Raw genomic sequence first — 22,505 nt, 5'->3', positions numbered from 1 at the left:
CTGCCTACACCGACCGTTGTCTGCCGGGGCCACTCGAGCGAGCACCTGCCTATCGTCGCCCTGCGCGCCTCTCCAAATCCCCGTCGCTGCCACCACCTGCACACAAGCTCGAACACGGGGCCAAGCCCATGCTACAACCCAGTACGACTTACACTCGCATCCGCCTGCATACGTGCTACGGCAGCACATCGCCTCCCGCATCCTCACCGCGCTGTATATATATGATAAGCCACATAATCAACGGCCTCTGGAGGGCGAACACGCGCTCGAGAGTGGAGACATGAATACGGACGCTTCCTCTCACATCTCCCCCTCCACCAAGCCTGGCTCCCGTCATCACCCACCCACACCCTCCGACTCCCCCGGCCGCACCCAGAACGCCTCCTCCTCCTCCTCCTCCCCATGCCCCGGCCCGGCCCCTGCCACCTCTTCTTCTCCAACCCATGTCCCTGCCGCTCCTAAATCTCATGATACCCGAGCTGGTCCTCAAAAGCCGTCCCCTACTCCCATGAGGTCCAGTCTTCCTTTCTCCCTCCCTCTGTTCTTTCAGTCAAACAATACCTCTATTGCTTCCCTGGTGCCGTCGACCGCAGAGGGTAAACCCATACCCCTCGATGACAGCACCGCAGCTCACCGGACACTGGCACTTCGGGAGCTGAACAGCAATTTCCCTTCACCGGTTGCTCGCCACAAATATGAAAGGTCCACCGGCGCCCAGAGCAAGACTTATTCCAAGCCCGTCATAGTCAGGACCTACAGCGGACCATCCCCGTCGCAGGGGCACTCCCGCTCCAACTCAAACTCGGCTAGGCGTGCTAGCAATCGTCGAGGCCCTCCTTCGACTACCTCGACATCCATCTCCTACATCTCTCCGACCGCCCACTCCAGACCCGCTGGAGGGTCACAGAATGGCAGCTTACTGAGCATGGCGCGGGGAAACGCCAAGAAGAAGTTGTGGCCCTGGAGACAGGGCCAGGACGAGGTCCCAGCCGAGACTCTGCCGCCGCATGAGGCGTTCTCCTTCAAGGCGATCATGGCCAACCTTCAAGCCCAGTCCAGTGAGATGGACAATGCCCTCGATGGTATTGCCGAGATATACGCGCGCTCGCGCTATAGCTTGAGCAACCAGTACGAGGTGCATGTGGCACCGCATGGCTCAGGGGCATCCTTTGTCAGTGCCGTTCCGTCGTCATCTATCCGGAGAAGAGGTTACACCAAGAACAGCCAGAGCCAAAACGGGTTGACGCTGCAAGCCATTCAGTCGGGCGACGAGGACAACAGTGCTAGTGCACGATCGCACCGCAAACGCCGAAGTACTGGGCGCCGCCAGAGCGCAGCCTACGGTACACTGGAGACTATCATGTCATCAAGCAGGTCCTCTGAAGAGGATAAGTCAAAGAAGAAGTCGGCGTCAGAGCTCAAAGATCAAGTACGCGGGCGGGCCTCTTCGAAGTCAGGCCGGAGTGGTTCCGGATCCCCCAATACCGGCAAGGGCAACGGCGCCAATCCTCTTGCTGGAGTGCCGAAGCCCAGAGAACCAACAAGGAAGGGGTCGAAGTCCTTTGCCAATGCCATCATCCACGCTGACAGTTCCAAATACAACCAGCCAGGCGACGAGGCGGCGACGACGCCGCGGAGTTCATCTGCCGCTCTCGTGAGCGAACCGTCATTACCACAGACATCTAGCAGTCATCTCGAGATACGGACGACACCAAACGAGCTATTGGGCACCGACTCTCCACGCAGCAGCCAAGCACAGTCTCCTGGCCGTGATGAGTCTCCAGAATATGCACACGCGAACCGGCACTCACGACAAGAGGACTCAAATGCCTCCAATCCCGGAGCGAGATCTGGATTGACTGATTGGGTTCCATGGAAGACTGCGTTGTCGGGCGCAGTAGCCTCCCCGCAACCAAGCAGTTCCTCTGCAGCCCGAAGCCAAGCTGAAGGAACCCTTCGCGAGTTGCTCAAAGGCAAAGGCAAATCAATTGCGACGGAGTAGTCGGCTTGCCCTGTAGCTGATTGCATTGTTGCCCGTTGGCGTTGGGTTTCCCCCCAGAGGTGATATTACAGCTGAATTGTTATGTTTGTGTTGTCTGTACTCTATGGACAGAGGAAGACGCCCATATCGCAGTTGTGTTTCTTGGTGAACAAAACGCAGAGGAGAATCAAAAGATATTGACTGAATATACCCAGATACAGAAACCCATGGGGGAAAGTGCTTTCTAGAATGCAAGTTAGTACGGGCAAACACATGTGTACTGTATGTATGTACCTTATGATGATTATGAAGACTATGAGGATTGATCCATGTTCGATTTGGCGTATGCTTGCCTGGTGCAAATCCAATTACTGCACCTTGATGACTACATATGTTGGACGTCCCAATGAAGGAGTCGTGTGCTTCTCCGATTCGTTTCCACTTCTCGTTCCAAACTGCAAGGATGAATGAATAATTATGGGCTCTGCCAGAGTTCCATTGGGGGAAGCTATCCTACTTGAGATATCTGCACAGTGGTCTTCAAACTACGTACCAGTCACTCACTCAGACGTCTCAGAAAGCCACCCCAGATCCCTCTATCAGCCAGAACTTTAGCGTGTGACAAAGAGTCAAATGACTTGCGCGTGTCAAATGTCCATAGGTCATCAACAGATGATCCGTGGTATGTCGTGCCTCGGGTACAAGCAGAAACTTGGGCGATGCTCTCCAGAGCCTTCCCTTTCGCTCACTGCTGAACAGAGACAGCTGGGACGAGATTCTCAGCAAGGAAAATTTGCGGCTTGACGAGAGTCCAGGCCCATAAAATGGACCATACCCTTAAGCCACATTCGCTCACCAAACCTGACCCTATCCCCCCCCCCCCTTGTTGTTCGTTATTTCCTTTTCCATTGATCGACATGTTGCAATCGCTGTCCGCCATCCACAAACTTTACTGGAAAGCGCAAAGTTGTGGTCCGGTAGAGATCTCCCTACGCCCTTCACCCCGCCATCTGCTAGCCCACACAACATAACAGCTCACCCAGGAGCCCAGACGGGAGCATCCAACGAATATTTGAGCCAGCCTAGTAGTTGATGGTATCCGGCAGTCGCATCTCAGCAGCGAGGCCCGGGGACTTCAGGTCGGCCTCGTGAGCCACGCCGAAGGCATCCTCTTCCTCATCGTTGTCGCCTTCTCCACCACCGCTGGGGCGGCCGGCGCGGTAGTGGTAGCTGCCGTCGTCCCGACCCCTGGTCAGCAAGGCCTGGAAGTTGCCCATGTCGAAATCGAGCTCGTCGTCCGAGTAGTCCAGGTCCGCGAGGGCCTTGAGCTGCTCATCGTCCATGGAGGAGTCGCTGAAGCCGTCGTTTTCGTTGTCGTTGTCGCCGGCGGCGTCATCTCCCTCGTCAACCATCTCCTCATCCTCGTAGCCCTCGTCCTCCATATCGGCATCGTCAGAGACGTCGGACTCGAAGCCGCTCTCGTCTCCGGCAGGCTGGTTCTCAATTCCGTCCAGCTTGTGCAGCAGCGCCAGGCTGACGGGGTCCGTGATGTGAGGGAACTCACGCGCGATGCCGCGCGCCTGGACATCGGCGGCGGCGGCGGCAACCACGGCCCTCTCCTGCTCGCGCTGCCTGTCTAGCGTGGTGACCACCGCCTGCCGGTCCTGGCGCCTGAGGCCGTTCCACGCGTCCCGGAGGGTCGGGTTGGTAAGGACGTCCTGGGGCATGGGGTTCGTGGGGGTGATGACCAGTTCGTCCTCGTCGTCGGAGTCGTCATCCTCGTCCTCGGAGTTGTCGTCTTCCTGCTCGGCGTCGTCTTCCTGCTCAGCCTCGTAGTCCGCCTGGTCCAAGCACTCGGTGCACAGGCAGGAGCCGTCGTGATCGTCTGCGTCGGAGCCGTTGAACCAGGCGACGCAATCCTCACACACGCAGTTCTCGTCGTGCACATGCTCCTTGACTTTCTCGTCGCTCTCACAGTCGTCCTCGCTATCGTAGTTGTTAGGGGCTGAGACGGCAGTCTTGCCCTCCTTGCCCTGGTTGAGACGGCCCAGCTCAAACTGGTTCAGGTCCCAGAAGCCCTCGTCGTCGTCCTCATGCGCAATAAGCTTCGTCTCGTCGCGTCCAATGTGCTCCCTGAGCGCCAGCTTTTCCTTGTCGGTCAGCGTGTCCCATCTCGCCAGGAGGGCGTGCTTGGGCGTCCACTCGCTGTAATCGAACGGGACGTTGCCACAGTTTCCGAATATGCCGTCGGGGCCCTTCTCGTGGGCCGGCAGGGCCGGGAGCTCGTCGTCGGACATGTACATCTCCTCCTCGGTGGGTACGAGGTTGGCGCGCCTCCGCCAGTCGACGTGGCCCCAGAACGCCATGTAGGTGAGTTGGTCCTTGAGGTTTATGCCGCGCCTGGCCGCCTCCTCGATGATGAGCTCGTCGGGACGGGACAGGTGGATCTGGCCGGCGCCCCAGCCCTCGAGGTGTCCCGTGCCTAGCTGCCATTCGGGGACGCCGTAGCGCTGCTCCCAGCTCCGGGAGCTGCGGATCGTCTGGCTGCCGGCCAGGTAGCGTACACGCATCTGAATCGCCTCCAGGAGCTCCGTGTACTTCTTGGCACGGAGGATCTGCCACAGCGGAGTGAGGCCCTCCTGGGCGCCCAGGATGGTCTCGACGGCCAGGGGGGCGTCGGGCCCGAAGAGGGGCTCGTTGAAGCGCATCTGAAGCTTGGTGATGAACATCTGCGCGTTGTAGATGTCCTCGGGGGTCCAGAGCTGAGTGCTGCGGATGAAGGCGCGCCGCAGGGTGTTGGTCGGCAGGTCCATGACCATCCACATCTTCTTGACGGCCTCGTGGCACTTGGTCGGTAGGCGGTGGCCGCGGCGTGCCAGCATTGCGAGGATGTCGCGCACGCGGACCTCCCTCTTGACGAGCATCGCGAGATATCGCAGTCCGGGGACCGAGCGGACGGTCTTGTCGGCGGCGGTGACGGGGCGGCTCTTCGCCCAGGGTGGCTGGGGGAATGCGTCCGCGAAAATGCCTGGCGCCTCCCAGGTGGTTCCTGAGGGGTCCTTGCGGGCGTAGCAGCCGTAGAACTTCCAGTAGAAGATACGGAAGGAGGATGGGGCCATGTGCTCCGCCCAGGCGAAGATGCTGGACTGCCAGTGCTCATCGAGGAGGTTGTGGAAGGTCTTGCTGGTGCTGTAGAGGTTGACGATGTCGCTGACGCGCAAGTGCTTGGCCACCTCGACGGCGAGCCAGGTGCTGGAGCAGACTGACTCGAGGAGGTTGAAACCAGGCTTGTACGTGGGGACGAGGTCGCCCTGGCTCGTATCTTGGACGCAGCGGAGGTCGTGGACTTCGGTAGAGTGTGCGCCATAGAAGTTGGTGGCGAGACCAAGGAGTTCGTTGTCGAACATGAGGTCGTCGAAGACATTGTCGCCGCTGCCGTTACACCCGTTGGGCTTCTCCTCGGGGCCGCAGGCATACATCTTGTGCGCGCCGCTGAAGTCGGCGTTCGATGCGATTCGGGGTCGCTTCATGGCTCTTGCGGCCTCCGCCATCGCTTCCTCGTCAAACTGCGATTGGGCTTCCCGCTTTCGTGCCTGCTTCTCGCCGATGATCTGGCCCAGGGCGTGGGCCTGCTCTTCCATGGTCAATGGCCTGCTCGTGGCGCGACGGACAAGGTCCAAATCGTTCATCAGGCCGATGACTTCTGGGTCTAGCATCATGTCACCACCAGACACGCTGTAGCTACCTTGATGCTGAGTGTTCTCCATCTTGCTGCCTTGTTTGTGGGATGAAATGACGTAGGTTGATTGGGGATGACAAGTCGCTGCTGAACTCGTTGATAATTGGCGAGTGGTTTGAAGACCAGTAGTCTTGTCAAGAGAGAGTGGATAGTAGAGACGAGGTCGAAGAAAGCAGGAATGGTCAAGAAGGGCGAGATCAATCGATCTTAAATGGAGGGACTCTGAAAACAAGGGTGTGTATTTATGTTGACAGGAGGGGTTCTATTCATCTGCGTACGACAATAGAGCTCAATGGTATCAATCCCATTGTGTGCGAGGGACCACGAAGATGGGATGGAAAATAACAGACACGATTGGTGGGAACCTCCTGCCCAACGCTTCGATTGTGTGTAGCACTGGTGAATTTCACCTCACTTTCTGCGTAAGGGGCCTATGAAGGAGACGGAGTGACAGACTGGAAGAAACACTCGGTGAGGGAGCACGTAACCGGCCAGCTGGCCAACAACTTCTGTTGGCGGAGGGGCGAAGAGCAAAGTGACTTGAAAGTCAAGTAAAAGCTGGGCCTCCCATACTGCAAGAGCTACGCAAGCTACGCAAGCTACGCGTCTCCAACACGCAAACGGCAAGCCTCAAATCGGTGGGTGATGTGACGAGATAGTGCTGTGAGGAAAATCAGAACTTGTGGCTGTATGCCAAGATTCTCCTGATTTCAATCCAGCTCCCTGAGTATTACTGCCCAAATGTACACGTACCGGAGGTAACTTCAAAGCCATGTTTTTTGTCATTATTTCCCCTTGCTCTCGTAGTAGCGTCCGTCGTCAAGCATTCATTCAGTTGGATGCCTCTCTCCAAACTGATGCACTTCCAAGCGACTCCTACCCTACAATTTACTACACGCATCCGCAATGGTTGCCTCTGCTTCACGTCTCCTCTGGATCACCCACTGATAGCCTTGTGCGCGACCCGATGGTCTCGGAGGCAGGCATCTGCCGGTCCTCCACGTGATGTATATCGAACTCAAGCTAACGGTCCATCTCCTCCATGGGCATATCGGTGTTGATCTCTCGGCCAACAATAGAGTCGGCAGGCTTCCAGATCTGAAGAACATTGTCCTCGGCCGCACTGGCAACAAGCCATGGGTCGTTGGGGTTCCAACTGAAGTCAGCCAGGTGGTTCGTGTGACCGCCGTGCATGAACAGCAGCTCTGGAGGACCATCCTCGGCATCATCGGGTATCTGCTCCTCTCCTATCCTAGTCAGGTCCCAGAAGATGACCCGTCTGTCGTAACTGCCGCTGCCCAGGACTCCCATCTCCTGAGGATGCCATGATAGCGAAGTCACGGCATCATTGTGGCCCTCAAGAGTGTGGACCTTGTCCTTCATGTTTCGCATATCCCAGATGCCGATGGTCTTGTCAGCCGATGCTGTGGCAATCACGAACTCGGAACCGGGGTTGAAGGAGAGAGCATTGATGGCGTCAAAGTGTCCCTTCTGCACAGTAAGCGCCGATTTGGTGGAATCGGCCTGTCTGGTATCAAGAATCTGGAGCGACAGGTCATCTGAGACAGTGCCGATAAAGTGCTTCGCGACAGGGTGGTACTGGACATCATTCACGACGCGGTGGTGGTGAGTAAAGATCCGGGACGGCTCGACCGTCTTACCGCGCATCGTGTTGAGGTCCCTAGAATGGGCGTTAGATCAACAGGTCACGATTGGGTCAAGGTGGGCAAGATAGGAGGGCCTACCAGATGCAGACTGTTTGGTCTTGGCTTCCAGAGACGAGGACACCAGGCTGGTGAGGGCTCCAGTTCAGGCCAAAGCCCTCTTGTGTGTGGCCGTGCAGCTCGATGTCAGGGTTTGGGGTGCCGCTGGGGTTGAGACTGCTGTGTTTTGTCCTGTTGTAGACGAGGATCCTGCCGTCGACGCAGAGGGTCGCGATCATGTCCGGGTTCTGGGGTTGGTAACGGGCTTTGTTGACCTCGCCGGGGTGGTCGATCTTCTGAATGATGTTCATCTTGATGGCAGCAGGCTCGCGACCGTGTCCGCCAATCTCACCGCGATCCTCATCGTAGTCATTGGGGTTAGGCTCAGCAGACTTCGGGATCTCAACCTCAGCAATCTGCAGGTAGTTGTCGGAGCCCGGTGAGGTGTGAGTGCCGATCAGAAGGCGGTGCACGCGGTAGTTCTTGTCCTGGGGCTCCTTCACGTCGGGAAACCACTGGGTGGTCAGAGTGGGCCAGTCAAGAGCAGTGCTCAGGATCATGTCGTAGAGGAAGGGGCTGTTCTTCTTCCACGTCTTATACTCTGTAGGCTGGCGTAAGTCTGTGATGGCGCTCAAACGGTGGTTGCGACGCTCACATACCCTCATTGATGATCTTCTCCTCATTCTCATTGATATCATCCTGTTCCATATCGACTGCTGAAAGCGTCAGGTTAGCAACTGACTGCGGCAAGAGCTCTCCCAGATAGCTACGATCAAGGCAATGAAATGAGGGTGGACTTACGGTCGACGTCGTCGACGACAGGAGCGGGCGCCATGATTAAGGACGTTCAGGATCGATGGGCGAAAAAAGTCCGAGGTGGAGTTGTATTAAGCAGAGGAGAGGTCAACTTGATGAGTGGCCTCAGACCCAATCTTGGTGGTGGTGGCGGTGGAGGTCGTCGTCGTGATCTGTCGCAAGGACTGGAGGGCTGGCGGCGGGAGAAGAGATGAGCGAGGTCGACGCGCCTTGGGTCAGCCTTCACGCGTAGAGTGGGCGAAGGGAAAAGGTGGGGCCACTACAGCAAGTCTCGTAGACAAGGATGTAGCTACCAATTGGGTGTGGCCCCTGCTTCTCTATCACCTCTAAGCACCCCTGATTTCAGCACGCCCTCAAGCCTGGAACGGGGACAATGATGTGCATAGGGTTAGGGTTGACGCTGCGGTACGCACCCCATCATCAGCCACTAGATATTTGGGGACAACCTCACTTTCAGCGAAGTGTAGATGGCTTCCCTTCCTTTTTTCTTCTGTAGAAGCCCCCCAACTGAATGAATTGTCACTATGTTTTGATCTGGTCCTCCGCCAGATGGCACAGTCCTGCTGTGACGTGAGGCAGGGGTGAGAAGATTGACTAATCACTGAGCAGCATTATCCGCAGTGAAACTTGCCCTGAACGCAGGCCGAGGTGTAGGTGCTGGCCAGGCCGTCTGGCACGGCGCCCACTGGCTAGAATGACCACACGATACGCAAATCTGCCTCGCGGCAACGGGCGCGAAGGGCACGTCTGCTCACGACCGGCCGGGTTAGGAGCGAGTCAGAAGACCTGTTGCTGTCTGTGTTCATACGTCTTCGGTCCGACGAGCCTCTCGGCCTGCAAGCCTCCAAAATTACTAGTAGACGAAAAGGAAACAAATCATATCTCAGAGTTTAGCGTGCACGGTCGAAGTGACGTGCACAGCGGCTCGTCTTACTTCAATGTGGAAGTTGTATCAGACGGCGAAAAGACAACACAAAACTTTACATGTCGAAGTTGGAGGTCACTGGACATCATCTATCTCAGCCACTTTGAAATCATCTATCCGCTATACAAGTCAAATTCTGTGGTTAGATATTGATCACCCGGGAGCACCGGAGACAGGTATAATGTCGATCGGAGATGGCAGGGATGACATTGTCAACGCGCTCAGGGCTCTATGCTGCCAAGTCCTAGATATTCCGGTTGAAGACGTGGATGTAAACTCGTCATTCATAGCTCTAGGAGGTAAGAAAAATTCCCCATCGAACCTGGAGTCTCATCAAAGGACGATAAATTAAAACATCACTCAGGCGACTCATTTAGGGGCGTTGTACTGTTCCAAAAATGCCTCGAGAAGCATATCCAAGTCTCATACCAGGCGGTAATGAGCCGATCCTTGACTGAAAACGCTGCTCTTGCCACTGAGGCTAGCGAATCACTTGATAAGGATGCGGATGCAAAAGCCTCCTTAGAATGCGACAAGCACAAAAGATTCAGACTGATGCCGAAAGAGTACGACTTCAGTAATATCGAGAATGTTCTCCAGAAACACCATGGCTTGGGCCTCGAATGCGTTGAAGACATTTATCCATGCAGTCTGATGCAAGAAAATATGTACATCGGGCAGAGGATGGGGGGATCTTCGGTCTACCAGACCACGAGCGTCTATCAGATCCCGTCTTCTTCCACTCTTGATCACATACAAGACGCGTGGCAGCAAATCGTCCATCGGCACCAGACCCTCCGCACAATCTACGTCGAGACTTCGGATTCCAGCTCGGGGAGGCTCCTGGATGCGGTTGTCCTGTTGAAGACGGCAGGTAGAGTGCTCGCCGGCACGAGCGAAGACAGAGACATGATCCTCGCCCCTCGCTGCATCAAACCTTCCACACTCGGACGAGACACGTACCATCAGCTCACAGTGTATCCTGATGCAGGATCTGGAGTTGATAAGAGACTACTCAAAGTTGAGCTCAACCATATCACGGTTGATGCAGCGTCCATGATCGTCATCATCGACGAGCTTGGGCAAGCATTACAAGGTTGTTTGTCTTTGAAGAGCCCGCCCACTGGATATGGCAAGTATATTGAATATTTGCAGCTATGGACAGATGAAGACCGAGCGCTGGATTATTGGATCGAATATCTTGATGCTGTCCAACCGTGTCATTTTCCTGCCCTGAACGATAACAAGGAGCACCCGGCAGGTTCTTCTGAGCTCATCGAGGTGCCAGTCTCAACCAGCCTGACATGTCTTCGCCAATTTTGCCAAGACTCCAGAATCACGGTGGCCACAGCTGTCCAGGCAGCATGGGCTCAAGTGCTCCACATTTACACGGGTGACCCCGATGTGTGCTTTGGATATCTCTGTTCAGGAAGAAGCCTGCCAATTCCTGGAGTCACCGGAATCGTTGGGCCTATGATGAACCTCATGGTTTGCCGCATCAGGGATGTCGGGAACAAATTTCTCCAGGAACTGGTGGACACCATCCGAGACGACTTCAGTAACGCCCTTCCTCATCAATCCTTTTCACTGCGAAATGTCCAGCGCATTTTGGGAAACAGCGAATCCAAGCTGTTCAATACCGTGGTCAATACATTCTACGGTCCTTCGAAGTTAGTCGATGACAGCGACCAACTTATTAAGCTGGTGTCATCTCACAATGCGTCGGACCTGGACATCGTTGTCAAGGCCATTTACACCGATGTTGCCCTCAGGATTCGACTGGCTTATTCCTCCACGACACTTTCCCACACTATGGCAAAGAATATTGCCCATACTTTCGCCGCTATTCTGGATCGGATGGTAACGGTGCGGGATTCCTCGTCATTCAGAGTTTCCGAAGTGACCACAGCCAGTCCCTACGACATCCAAGAAATGAGTCTCTGGAATGCCCGAAGCCTCAAGGCCCCAGGTTTGCAACCTGTCTGTGTCCACGAATTAATCGAGCTGACGGCACGCAAGCATCCCAGATTGCCCGCGATCCACGCCTGGGATGGTCACATGGACTATGAACTTTTAGATACGGCCTCCAGCGCTCTGGCCCATCTGATCATCCAGCGAGGACTTGGTCCCGGGAAGTACATTACTTTGTGCTTTGAGAAATCAAAATGGTACTCGGTTGCGTTGCTGGGGGTCATGAAGAGCGGAAATGCCTTTGTTCCGCTCGACATGTCAAATCCTAACCAACGACGGCGCAAGATTTTGAAGCAGCTGGAGGTAGCAAACCAAGGAGAGAGTGTCGTTATTTGCTCGCCCAAGTTGGCCAAGGAGTGTGCCCTGCTGGCTCAGCACACTATTATTCTGGAGCCGCAGTCCCTCGACCAGTCTCTATCGATCGGTTCGACTGACAATGGCCTACCGGCAACGAAGCCCAGTGACCCAGCATATGTCATTTTCACAGTATGTATATCCATCCAAAAACCTGCTAGCCTGAGATGGCCTGCAAACTGACAGCTCAACCTTAGTCGGGCAGCACCGGGGAGCCGAAAGGGGTCATCGTCGAGCACGGGGCATATTCTCATGCTGCTCGAACACACGGTTCCAATCTGCACATTGACCGCAAGACCCGAGTTCTCCAGTTTGCGTCGTACGGTTTCGACACCAGCATGGAGGACCACCTTACGACGTTCGTCCTGGGAGGCTGTCTCTGTGTCCCCAGCGAGGAAGACCGACTGAGCGTGCCAGACCTGGCAGCATTTGCGCTACGTTCAGAGGCAAATTGGGCTCATATCACACCATCGTTTGCCGAAATGCTTACCCGGCGTGAATTCACCACGTTGAAGACGATGGTTCTCGGCGGTGAGCCCATGACATTTGGAAACATACGCGAGTGGGCCAGGGCGGGCGAGTCCAGCCTAATTCAAGTATACGGGCCCAGCGAGTGCTGCGTCACCAGTACCGTCAACGCGGACATCGCTGCTGATAGCATGCCCTCTGACATTGGGACTGCCGGGATGTGCTACGTGGGTCACCCGGCCCGATGATCCCCAGAAGCTCTCCCCGGTTGGTGCCGTTGGGGAATTGCTCATTGAGGGCCCCATCCTTGCAAGAGGCTATGTCAACGAGCCCGAACTGACCTCTGCGGCGTTTGTTCGAGGCCTGGAGTGGGCACCCGACAGACGCATGTATCGGACAGGCGACCTGGTCAGATACGACTCCAAAGGTCATCTTCGTTTCGTGGGCCGGAGGGATGGCCAAGTCAAAATCCACGGACAGAGAATCGAGCTGGGGGAGATTGAGAGACAGCTGGTCCTAGACCCATACGTCCAGCATGCACTGATGATGGTACCAGAATCAGGGCCCTGCACAAACAGGCTTGTGGCTGTGGTATCACCAAAATCACAGGAGGGAACTTCTCACGCCGACAGCACCGCGAAGGTGTCCGCCTCTCCATCCTGTGAGCTCGATTTGGTTGACGGTAGTTGGTGCGGTCTCATATCAAGCATGAGAAATTCTCTCGAAGAGAAATTACCGGCTTACATGGTGCCTGAGCTGTGGCTCGTCGTTAAGGAAATACCGAAGAACTCATCAGCCAAATTGGATAGGAAAAAGGTGATCCATTACCTGGAGCACCTGAATTCTGATAAGTACACTGCCTTTGTCAGCCGCATGGAGGAGCAAAGCCTGGAACGACCAGGTAATGCTACGGAGATCAGAATCAGAGACCTTTGGGCGGAGGTGCTGAACATTCCTCCGGATGAAATCCAATGGACTAGTTCATTTTTTAGCCTTGGGGGTGACTCGATCTCGGCCATGACCGTTGCCAGCCTGGCCCTCCGACAAGGTCTCTCTTTCTCGGGAGCAGATATACTTCGGCATCGAAATATCGAACGCCTAGCGAAGTCTCTTCCGCTGCCACTTTTATTTCCCCCTCAATCCAGCGGCGCAGCAATCAAGAACGAACAACCTGTTGGGTTGGACGAAGATCCTTTCCCACTCTCACCGATACAGCGCTTGCATTTCCGAGTCTCCAATGGCCAGGGAGACCCTTTCGACCAACAAACGATTGCCTTGAAAGTCCGCAGTCCAATCGACGAAGATGCTTTGGCTTCTGCATTCCAAGCTGTGCTGGGCGCCCACCCCATGCTCCGCGCACGATTCTTCAAAACTGAAGACCAATCGTCTTTCCAAGGTCACTGGTCTCAACGCATTGCACCCATAACAGAAGCTGCAGGAAGTCATGTGGTCAGACTCAGATTCCATTCTTGGGCTCGTGACGACTATATCTTGGAGAGTATCACGGAGGCGAAATCCGCCATCAACATTGTCAAAGGGCCTTTGGTTGCTGCCGACCTTTTCCGGGGAAAAGACCGTGTGCTGCTGTCTGTGACAATACACCACCTGGTCATTGACACCGTATCTTGGCGCATAATTGTACAGGAACTCGAAGATCATCTGCGAGGCGGGACAAATATTGCACCCGAACCTACGTCTTTCAGAGCATGGTGCCTGGCGCAACAGCAGTTTGTTTCCCAGTTGGACTTGCCGTCCGTCATATCATCACCATTCTCATTCTACGACCGGTCATATTGGGCAGTGGACCAAGAGAAGAATACTTTCGAGGCGACCGAGGCCTACAAGGGAAAACTTGACGGAAGCCTAATGAAGAAACTGCAATCGCTCTGTGAGCCAATGGGGTGCGAGCTGCTCGATCTCCTTAGTATCGGCATCATCTTCTCTTTCTCCGAGGTCTTTGGACGACCGCCCTCTCTATTCCTGGAAGGTCACGGCCGCGAACAATTCAAGCCTGGCCTAAATGCATCATCCACGGTCGGCTGGTTTACCACTTTCTCACCAGTTCAACTGTCGCCCTCAGAAATGGAGGATGGTGACTTAATTCGTGGTCTGACCAAGGTGAGAGGCTGGAGGAAGCTCATGCCGCTCAATGGCTTCTCCTACTTTGCATCAGCCATGCTAGGCGATAATGTATGTGGCGATAGTACTGGATTTGTCGACCACCTGCCAATGGAAGTCGTCTTGAACCATCTTGGGACATTCCACCAAGTCGAGAAGGCCGAGTCTCTCTTTCAACGATGTGATGGTGACTTACAATCGACACTCTCGGCGCTCAGAAGTCGCCAGAGAAGCACGTCGCGCCGATACTCCTTGATATCCGTGCTTTCCATGATGCAAGAAGATGGTCTGGTGCTCGAAATCGAGTGGAACAAGTACATGTTGCACCAAGAGCAGATCCGCGACTGGACAACTCGTCTCGAAGCTGTCTTTGACCGACTATTCGAAGTTGGAAATTCGCAGGTTCTTGGTCGAGACGGTCGGGTTCCAAAGATCATTGGGATAGCCACAGGGAATGGATATGATGCGATCGAGTCAACGTGCCAAAGACTGGGCGTAGAACTTGGCGACGTTGAAGCAGTTTATCCCTGCTCCCCCATACAAGACTCTCTGATGCTGTCACAGTTACGACAGCCAAATGGTGTTTACAGCCAACACTTTTTGTTCAGAGTTGCCCCGTCGGATAAGCAGGTTTATGAACTCAATTCTATGAAACTAGCAGAAGCCTGGAAATCCGTGGTCGCCAAACATTCCATCCTCCGCACAGTATTTGGGCAAGACGACTCCGGCTCATTCTTGCAGCTTGTACTCCGGTCTACAGATGCGGACGTTCAGTGTCTGCCGCTGGAAGACGAGAAAGCACTGTCTGAAGTGTGGGCAACTGGATCGAAAACGGCAGGCATCTCGCCTCTGAATGGTAAATCTTTGCACGGTCTCAAGATCTACACGACCCAGTCAGGCTCAGTATATTGCATGCTGAGCAAGAACCATCTCATCACTGATGGCACGTCGTCGAGACTTCTTGTGGGCGAGTTTATTGCGGCTTACGAGGGCCGGATGGAGGCAGAAACCACTCCATACGCAAATTACATTGACTTCGTCTGTCGACAAGATCATACCGCCACGACCCGGTATTGGGAAAATTATCTCGATGCAGTCACCCCAAGTAGGCTGACCTACCCTACCTCGAGCGACGGAAGTGAGCCTGAAATCGAGGAACCAACTTTCGAGGTTGCGGAGGGTGTCATCCCAGAAAGTAGGAATCTCAATCTGGCTTCACAGAAGATGGATCTCACCTCAGCTGTTGTGTTCAAAGCCGCCTGGGCATGGGTACTGAGGACGTATTTGAACTCCGACGACGTTGTGTTTGGCGTTCTCTCTTCTGGAAGAGACATACCAGTTCCAGGGGCCCAAAGGATTGTTGGTCCTATGGCCAGTATGCTCCCAATGCGAGCCAGAATACACCCAGAGTCTACTGCAATTGAGCTGTGTAGAAGAATTCAGGAGGACGACATAGAGCACATGTCTCGCCAAGCCATCTCACTGGCCAAGATCCTACACGCGATCAAGCGGGGCGATGAGCCGTTGTTCAACACAATCCTCAACATCCAGAAGTCTGGTGGAGTCTCTGCATCAGGAGGTCCAACGAACTCACTGCACTTCGAACTTATACATGCATGCGATACGAGTGAGGTAAGTCGTGGAGACACCACAACTCAGCTTTGCGCCGTACCCCACTGATAATTTGAACAGTACGACGTGGCGTTGGGCATCACGGAGGAGAATGGAGAATTCAAGCTGTCGATGGAATACCCAACCTTGTTCATGTCACGATGCGAGGCAACGAACATACTCCAGGTGTTCCAAAAAGCAGTACAACAGATCATTTCTGAGCCCAATGGCAATATCGGCACTACTAGCATCGCCACAAGCAGAGACAAGGATCAGATTCAAAAATGGAATGCACAGCCTTGGGACACCGAGAATCGACTTGTTCATGAACTCATCACAGAGACAGTTGCAAAGCAACCATCACGTCCTGCGATTTGGTCGTGGGATGGGGAGCTTACCTTCTCCGAACTGGACACCGAGTCAACCAGACTCGCAAAACAACTGCGATTCCTGGGTTGCAGCATGGGGTCTATTGTCGTCCTATGCTTTGAAAAGTCCATTTGGGCGGTAGTCTCCATGCTGGCTGTCGCCAAGGCGGGCGCCGCCTTTGTGCACGTCGATCCCAATGGTCCGGTGGAACGAATCAAGAGTATCATTAAACAAACTGGATCAGCCTTGGGTTTGTCTTCTGCGGCAAATGCAGCCCGGATCTCAGGGATTCTCCCAACAACATTGACTGTGGATCAGTCAACAATAGCCAGCTTCCTACCAACACCACAACAGGAGTGTGATTTGCCCCTGGAGATTGACCCATCAAGTGTCCTCTACATAATTTTCACCAGCGGAAGTACCGGGAATCCGAAGGGCGTAGTGATACAGCACCGCTCGTTCTGCTCGGCCGCCAGGCACAACCGAACGTGGCTCCAGATCGAAGAAGATTCACGCGTCTTGCAGTTCACCAGCTACTGCTTCGACGCATCTCTCGAGGAGATATTCACTGTTCTGATTGCGGGTGGATGCATCTGCATCCCCTCTGAGCAGGATCGCCTTGCTAATGTCCCGGGCTTCGTGAGACGCGCCCAAGTGAACTGGGCGGCGTTCACGCCTTCGTTCATACGCACCATGTCACCCAGCGACCTGCCCTCAGTCAAATTCATCACTGTTCATGCAGAGCCGATGAGTGGTAGCCTGGTGAAGCAGTGGGCAGGCACAGTCCGCATGCGACCATCTTACGGCCCAACTGAATGCAGCGTCACGAGTACAGTTGGAGCGCCATTCACCCCCGACTCCAATGCTGGGAACATTGGCTGGCCTGTTGGCTGCCGGGGCTGGATAGTGGATCCGAACTACCATGATGTCCTCCTTCCAATTGGAGCCATCGGCGAGCTTGTAATAGATGGGCCAATTGTGGGGAAAGGATATCTTGGGGACCCAGAGAAGACTGCAGCCTCCTTTGTTGCACCGCCGTCATGGAGCCTGGATACTGAGCTCAAGCTGCCTGATGCTGATCCACATCGCCGGCTATACAAGACAGGTGACCTTGTTCGATACACATCTGACGGGAGTCTAGTCATCCTGGGCCGCAAGGATCACTCACAGGTCAAGGTGCGAGGACAGAGAGTCGAGATCCAAGAGATCCAGAATCATCTTGAAAAGTCCCCGCAGGTCTTGCACAGTATGGTTATCATGCCCAGCTCGGGAATACTTCGAGGTCGGCTCGTGGCTGCTTTAAGCCTCGAGTGCCTGGCTACAGAGATCCTCCCTCCACCGGAGGAAAGCGGCAAGAGCAGGGTCCGACTTGTATCGAAGAGGCTACTGAGCAACAAGCTGACCAAAGAGGTGACTCAAAGCCTGGAGAGCATACAGGGTATCCTATCGAGTGCGCTGCCTGCCTATATGATGCCAGAGGACTGGCTAGTTGTTGAGACGATGCCTGTTCAGGTCTCTCACAAGCTTGACCGCCAGGCGACCCTGAACTGGGTTGAAAACATTGACGATGCAACGCTGCAGATGGCGCGAGAAATGCAAAGTGACACCAGCAGTCAAACGGCGTGCGGAAGTGCTACGGAACAGACGATTAGGGAAATATGGGCACAGGTTCTCGAGCTGCCAATTTCACGACTTTCTCTGGATACGTCATTTTTCAGGCTGGGAGGAGACTCTATTTACGCCATACAAGTGATGCAGAGATGCAAAGAACGCGGACTTGCTGTCACCACTCAAGACGTGCTGGCAAACCCGACTGTGGCACAACTGGCAGTAATCGCTAGTCCTCCTGAAGGGAACGGCTCCGCGGCAGTGTCATCAGTTGCTCCCGTGAAACAGAGCGGTCAAGGCCAGGATGCTTTCATGGTGGACGTCTCCCTGCTGCCCTTTCCACGGGACGACGTGCAGCATATCTGGCCCTGTTCCCCGTTCCAGGAGCGCATGTACAAAGCGTTTCACGATAAGCCATACAAGCCCTATGTCTTCGACACATTTATCGAGCTCATGGACCCACCAGATGAACCGAACAGGCTAGTCAAGACGTGGAACCAAGTAGTAGAACGGCACGGCATTATGCGGACTGCATTCATCTCTGCACCAAGCTTCGACAGGGTGCTTCAGGTGTTGTTGAAGAAACATCCTACCGATTCTGCTGTTGTTCCTGTAGCATCAGAGCTGGATGCACTCGGGCACTGCAGGCACCACCTTGACACAGTCCGTTCGCGCATGTTCACTGACAGCTCACCACCGTTGTCGCTCAGAGTCTATGTCAGCCCTCAGAAGCGAACTTTTGTGCACCTGATCATGAGCCACATATTGATCGACCACGTCAGCTTTGCACACCTTCTTTTGGACTGGAAATGTTTCTACCAGGGCAGAGAGCCCTCCCCGGCCTCTGTTCCAGACTTTGGCTGCTACATTTCGCACCTCTTCGACAACAGAAATATAGACGCCAGCAATGGCTTTTGGACGGACACGCTGCGGGGCGCTCAACCGTCCCTATTTGTTCCAGCAAAGGATGCGAGAAGTATGGAAAAGACGCTCGTGCCTTGGGAGATGGGATCAGTCAGGTTTACTGTCGAGATGACCCCAGAGCGCGAAGCCTTCTGCCAGAACGAAGGTATCACCCTGCCAAACCTGCTGCAGTTCTCATGGTCTTTACTACTTCATCTACACACAGGGAACCTCGACGTCGTGTTTGGCCATTTGGTTTCAGACCGTGACGTTGATATTCCCGATGCCGAGGTTGTGGTAGGGCCCATGCTTTCAACGATTATAGGCCGGGTCCAGTTCCAGCACTCTTCAAGTCTGCTGGACTCGCTACGCAAGCTACAAGAGCATAATATTCGCGCACTGGGCCACAAGACCTATGATCTAGCCCATGTCGAGGAACACATTGGAGTTGGTGCCGATGGACTTTTCGATACTCTGGTGAATATTCGCAAGGTCAAATATCAGGGCGGCGAGGCCCAAGACCCCAAGGCTTTCCGGTCCATATCTAAGCGGGACCCTCACGAGGTAAGTGACACATGCAAAAAGGCTGCAAGTCAAGACAGAATAGTTCGATCACCAGGCTGACATGATGACACATTAGCAACACGTTGTTCTGGCGTTCAATGAGGGCCCATCCCGGCTAGATGCCGAGATCACGTTCTACAAACAAGTGTTGGATTCTCAAAAGGTGGCGAAGATGGCCGAGGCTTACTGCCAAATACTGGATGGACTATCGAGTGGGCAGCTGAAGACGCTCAATGATGTCCAGCATCTCGGTATTGCGAGTAATGCCAATTATACTTAGAATTTCCTTGTTTGGCTGAGGGAACTTATCCTTGGTTCAGGAGGCGCATATAGTAGGAGCAGAGACCGGAGAGAGAACTGATTTCTTCTCTTTCTCTTTTTTCTCTTTGAAAATGGCTCTTATGTGACTTCATTTTACGCGAGGCAACGTTGCAAGACCATGCCTATCTTATTGCCTTTGATCTATCTTTTGTCATTTCATCCAAGTACATTGATCTTGATGGAGCAATTAAGCAAATAATAGTTGATTGTTATGTATTAAGGAGAGAAGTCTCTCGTTATTAAACGCTTAAAAGGAGCTTATTTATAGGCTAGCGTTAATATATAGGCGTATAGCCCTTGCACCTTTTAATACACCCCTTATTACAAGTATTATCATTTAATAATAATAAAAAATACAATATATAATAATTAAAATATAATTTAAATATTTTATTATAATTTATATTAAGATTATTATATAAAAGTTATTTAATATTTATATATTCCGCTTATATTATTTTTAATTAACTATTTAAATACTTATTTAATAATATAAATCTTATATTTATCTTAATCTTAATCTTATATAAATTTCTTTAAAGATAAGATAAAGCAATACTTTTATATAAATATTAATAAGATTATTTTTAAATATAATATAATAAATATTATATATCTTTTTAATTCCTTTATAAATAAAGTAATAATAAATAATAATATATTTTAATTAAGCATTAACTTTATAATTTTAAATAAAGTTAAATGCTAATTAATTATTAATATATAAAATAAGCAAACATTTAATATACTTAATATTTAAATTTTTTAATACTTAAATTATTTAATAAAAATATAATAATATTAAATAATATATTATATATTTTAACTTATAAATAAATTTTATAATAATAAATTAACGCTTTAATAATTAAGTAATTAAGTTATTATTAAGGAATTATATATATTTATTAAATAATTTTAAATTATTTAAATTAATATTATAAAAAGTATTAATGTATATATTAAGTATAATAAATTAAAATAATAATATTTATATTAAAAATCTTAAATTATAATTTAATATATATTAAATATATTAAAGCACTTCCTTTATAATATTTAAATAATAAATTGCAAGCTTTATATTAAATATTAAAAGCATTATATAAAAAAATGCAAAATTAAGTTTTATTTTAATAATAAAAGAATTAATAAATTTAATAAGTAATTAATATATTATTATATTTATTGCAATATTATTAAGTTATTTTTATTATAAAAATAAATTTAAATTTATAAAAGTTTATCTTTAATTATAATTAATTATATTAAAGCATTTTACAATTTATTAAATATATTCCTTTTAAGAAATATAAATCTTATTATTAATTTATATAATTTGTTATGGTTTGGGCTTGTGCTTATAGTGATTAGTTAGCGGGCTCTGGCCCTATAAGAATAGGCTTTAACGTAGATATAGATAGGGAGTAAACCTTCTTCTTTGCACTTTAAATATTAACTTTATTTAAGCACTTTTATTTTATAAGTTTAAGGTTAGCCTATAATATATATTTAAAGTCCTTTTATATTACAAACTTATAATATAACTATATAAAACTTAATATAATAAGATTTAAAAGAAATAATAGCAGCTTATTAAGTTCTTCTTTATTTTAAAGAGCTTTTATCTTAGGAAAATTTAGTAACTTAATTAATAAAGATAAGAGCTAAGTTTACAATAAATAAAAAGGTAATTAGCACTAAAGGGGCTTAATTTTTTTATATATTTAGCTAATTAAGAATTTTTCATAATTAATTTTTATTTTATATTAATTTTATAAAGATATTTAAGGGGTAGCTAGAAAGCTTTTTAAAGAGGGTTTGCCTTATATTTAGAGATCCTTTTAAGTAAAGGCATATTAAGCTTAGCTTAATTACGCTATAACAATACTATAAAAAGGAAATAATAGATTTTCTTATTTACTTTAATTAACTTTCTTATATAGCTAAGGCCTAAGCTTAGCTAAATAATTATAAAATATTATTTATAATTAATAAATTTATTACCTTAGCAAAGTTAAAACTTAATTATAAAAAATAATTAAAGATATTTAAAATATTTTGCTTTGCTTTATAATAATATAAAGGCATTTTTAACATTATAGCAGCAAAAGATAATACTTAACTTTAAAATAATAAAGTAATAAATATTAATATTATAATAATTTTAATAAAGAAAGTTAAGTATTATGCTTATAACTAGCTTAATTATTATAAGTATAATTACTTAAATTATTATAAGAAAACTTATATATAATTATTATTAATTAGGCTTAATAAAGGGAAGGCGCTTAATTAAGGTTATTTTTAATGTATAAATTTTTTTTTTATAAGGTAGGGCTTAAAGTAATGCTAGCTTGGTATTGGCTTAGGCTTAAAACGGGCTAGCTAATACTAGCTAGTTTAGCGCTATAAAACTCTTAAGGCCTAGGAACTTTTTATTAATAAAGTAAATTATTTATAATTAAACATTAATTAATTATAAGTTATATAATAAGTTTATAGCCTTAAGGCTTTAAATAAAAAAGCTTATATAAAAGGCATGGATTAAAGAATTTTAAAAATACCGCTAGCTTAACCGCTAGCTTACACTTAAATAATTATTTTTTATTAACTTACTTTAGCTAATATATTAAATTATAAAGTATGGAAAGGATAAAAATATATATATATAATATAGGCCGGCTTAATAGCGTAATTAAAATACCGTAAATTAATTAAATAACTAAGCAAAAGGTAATATTTAATTCGCAACTAAAGCAATGCCTTTTTTATTTTTTATTATATAATTAACCCCTTGGAAAGGCCCCTTTACGGCTTTAACCTAAAGAAAGGAGATATATTATGGTTTGGGCTTATGCCCATAGTGATTAATTAATGGGCTTTAGCCCTATAAGAATAGGCTTTAGCGTAGGTATAAACGGGAAGTAAACCTTCTCCTTTGCACTTTAAATATTAACTCCATTTAGGCACCTTTATTCTGCGAGTTTAAGGTTAGCCCATAACATAATTTTTAATTTAAGTAAGTATTTATAAAAAAAATTAAAATCTATA

At 49.8% G+C, this 22,505-nt stretch overlaps 4 protein-coding genes across 4 annotated transcripts; 2 read left to right on the top strand and 2 right to left on the bottom strand.

Annotated features, from left to right (window-relative positions):
- Positions 1-508: 508 nt before the first annotated feature.
- Positions 509-2,002, top strand: INS49_015221 (uncharacterized protein; the record flags this gene model as incomplete). The annotated part of the gene is made up of 1 exon (XM_043175907.1): positions 509-2,002. One exon carries the CDS (start codon positions 509-511, stop codon positions 2,000-2,002), a length of 1,494 nt encoding a protein of 497 aa, XP_043019362.1.
- A 1,061-nt stretch (positions 2,003-3,063) lies between these two features.
- INS49_015220 (uncharacterized protein) lies at positions 3,064-5,748 on the bottom strand (the record flags this gene model as incomplete). The annotated part of the gene is made up of 1 exon (XM_043175906.1): positions 3,064-5,748. One exon carries the CDS (start codon positions 5,746-5,748, stop codon positions 3,064-3,066), a length of 2,685 nt encoding a protein of 894 aa, XP_043019361.1.
- A 995-nt stretch (positions 5,749-6,743) lies between these two features.
- INS49_015219 (uncharacterized protein) lies at positions 6,744-8,258 on the bottom strand (the record flags this gene model as incomplete). Its single annotated transcript, XM_043175905.1, has 4 exons — positions 6,744-7,401; positions 7,466-8,024; positions 8,083-8,136; positions 8,225-8,258. 4 exons carry the CDS (start codon positions 8,256-8,258, stop codon positions 6,744-6,746), a joined length of 1,305 nt encoding a protein of 434 aa, XP_043019360.1.
- Positions 8,259-9,345: 1,087 nt separating this feature from the next.
- INS49_015218 (uncharacterized protein) lies at positions 9,346-21,866 on the top strand (the record flags this gene model as incomplete). The annotated part of the gene is made up of 7 exons (XM_043175904.1): positions 9,346-9,463; positions 9,529-11,621; positions 11,687-12,184; positions 12,213-15,707; positions 15,768-19,130; positions 19,207-19,381; positions 21,859-21,866. The coding sequence occupies 7 exons, from the start codon at positions 9,346-9,348 to the stop codon at positions 21,864-21,866; spliced, it is 9,750 nt and encodes a 3,249-aa protein (XP_043019359.1).
- Between the last annotated feature and the right edge of the window lie 639 nt (positions 21,867-22,505).

This window comes from Diaporthe citri (genome assembly GCF_014595645.1).
Source record: "Diaporthe citri strain NFHF-8-4 chromosome Unknown scaffold_9, whole genome shotgun sequence".
NCBI classification, from domain to species: domain Eukaryota; kingdom Fungi; phylum Ascomycota; class Sordariomycetes; order Diaporthales; family Diaporthaceae; genus Diaporthe; species Diaporthe citri.
Note: the sequence above shows the minus strand (reverse complement) of the source record. Positions and strands in the feature narration are given on the sequence as shown.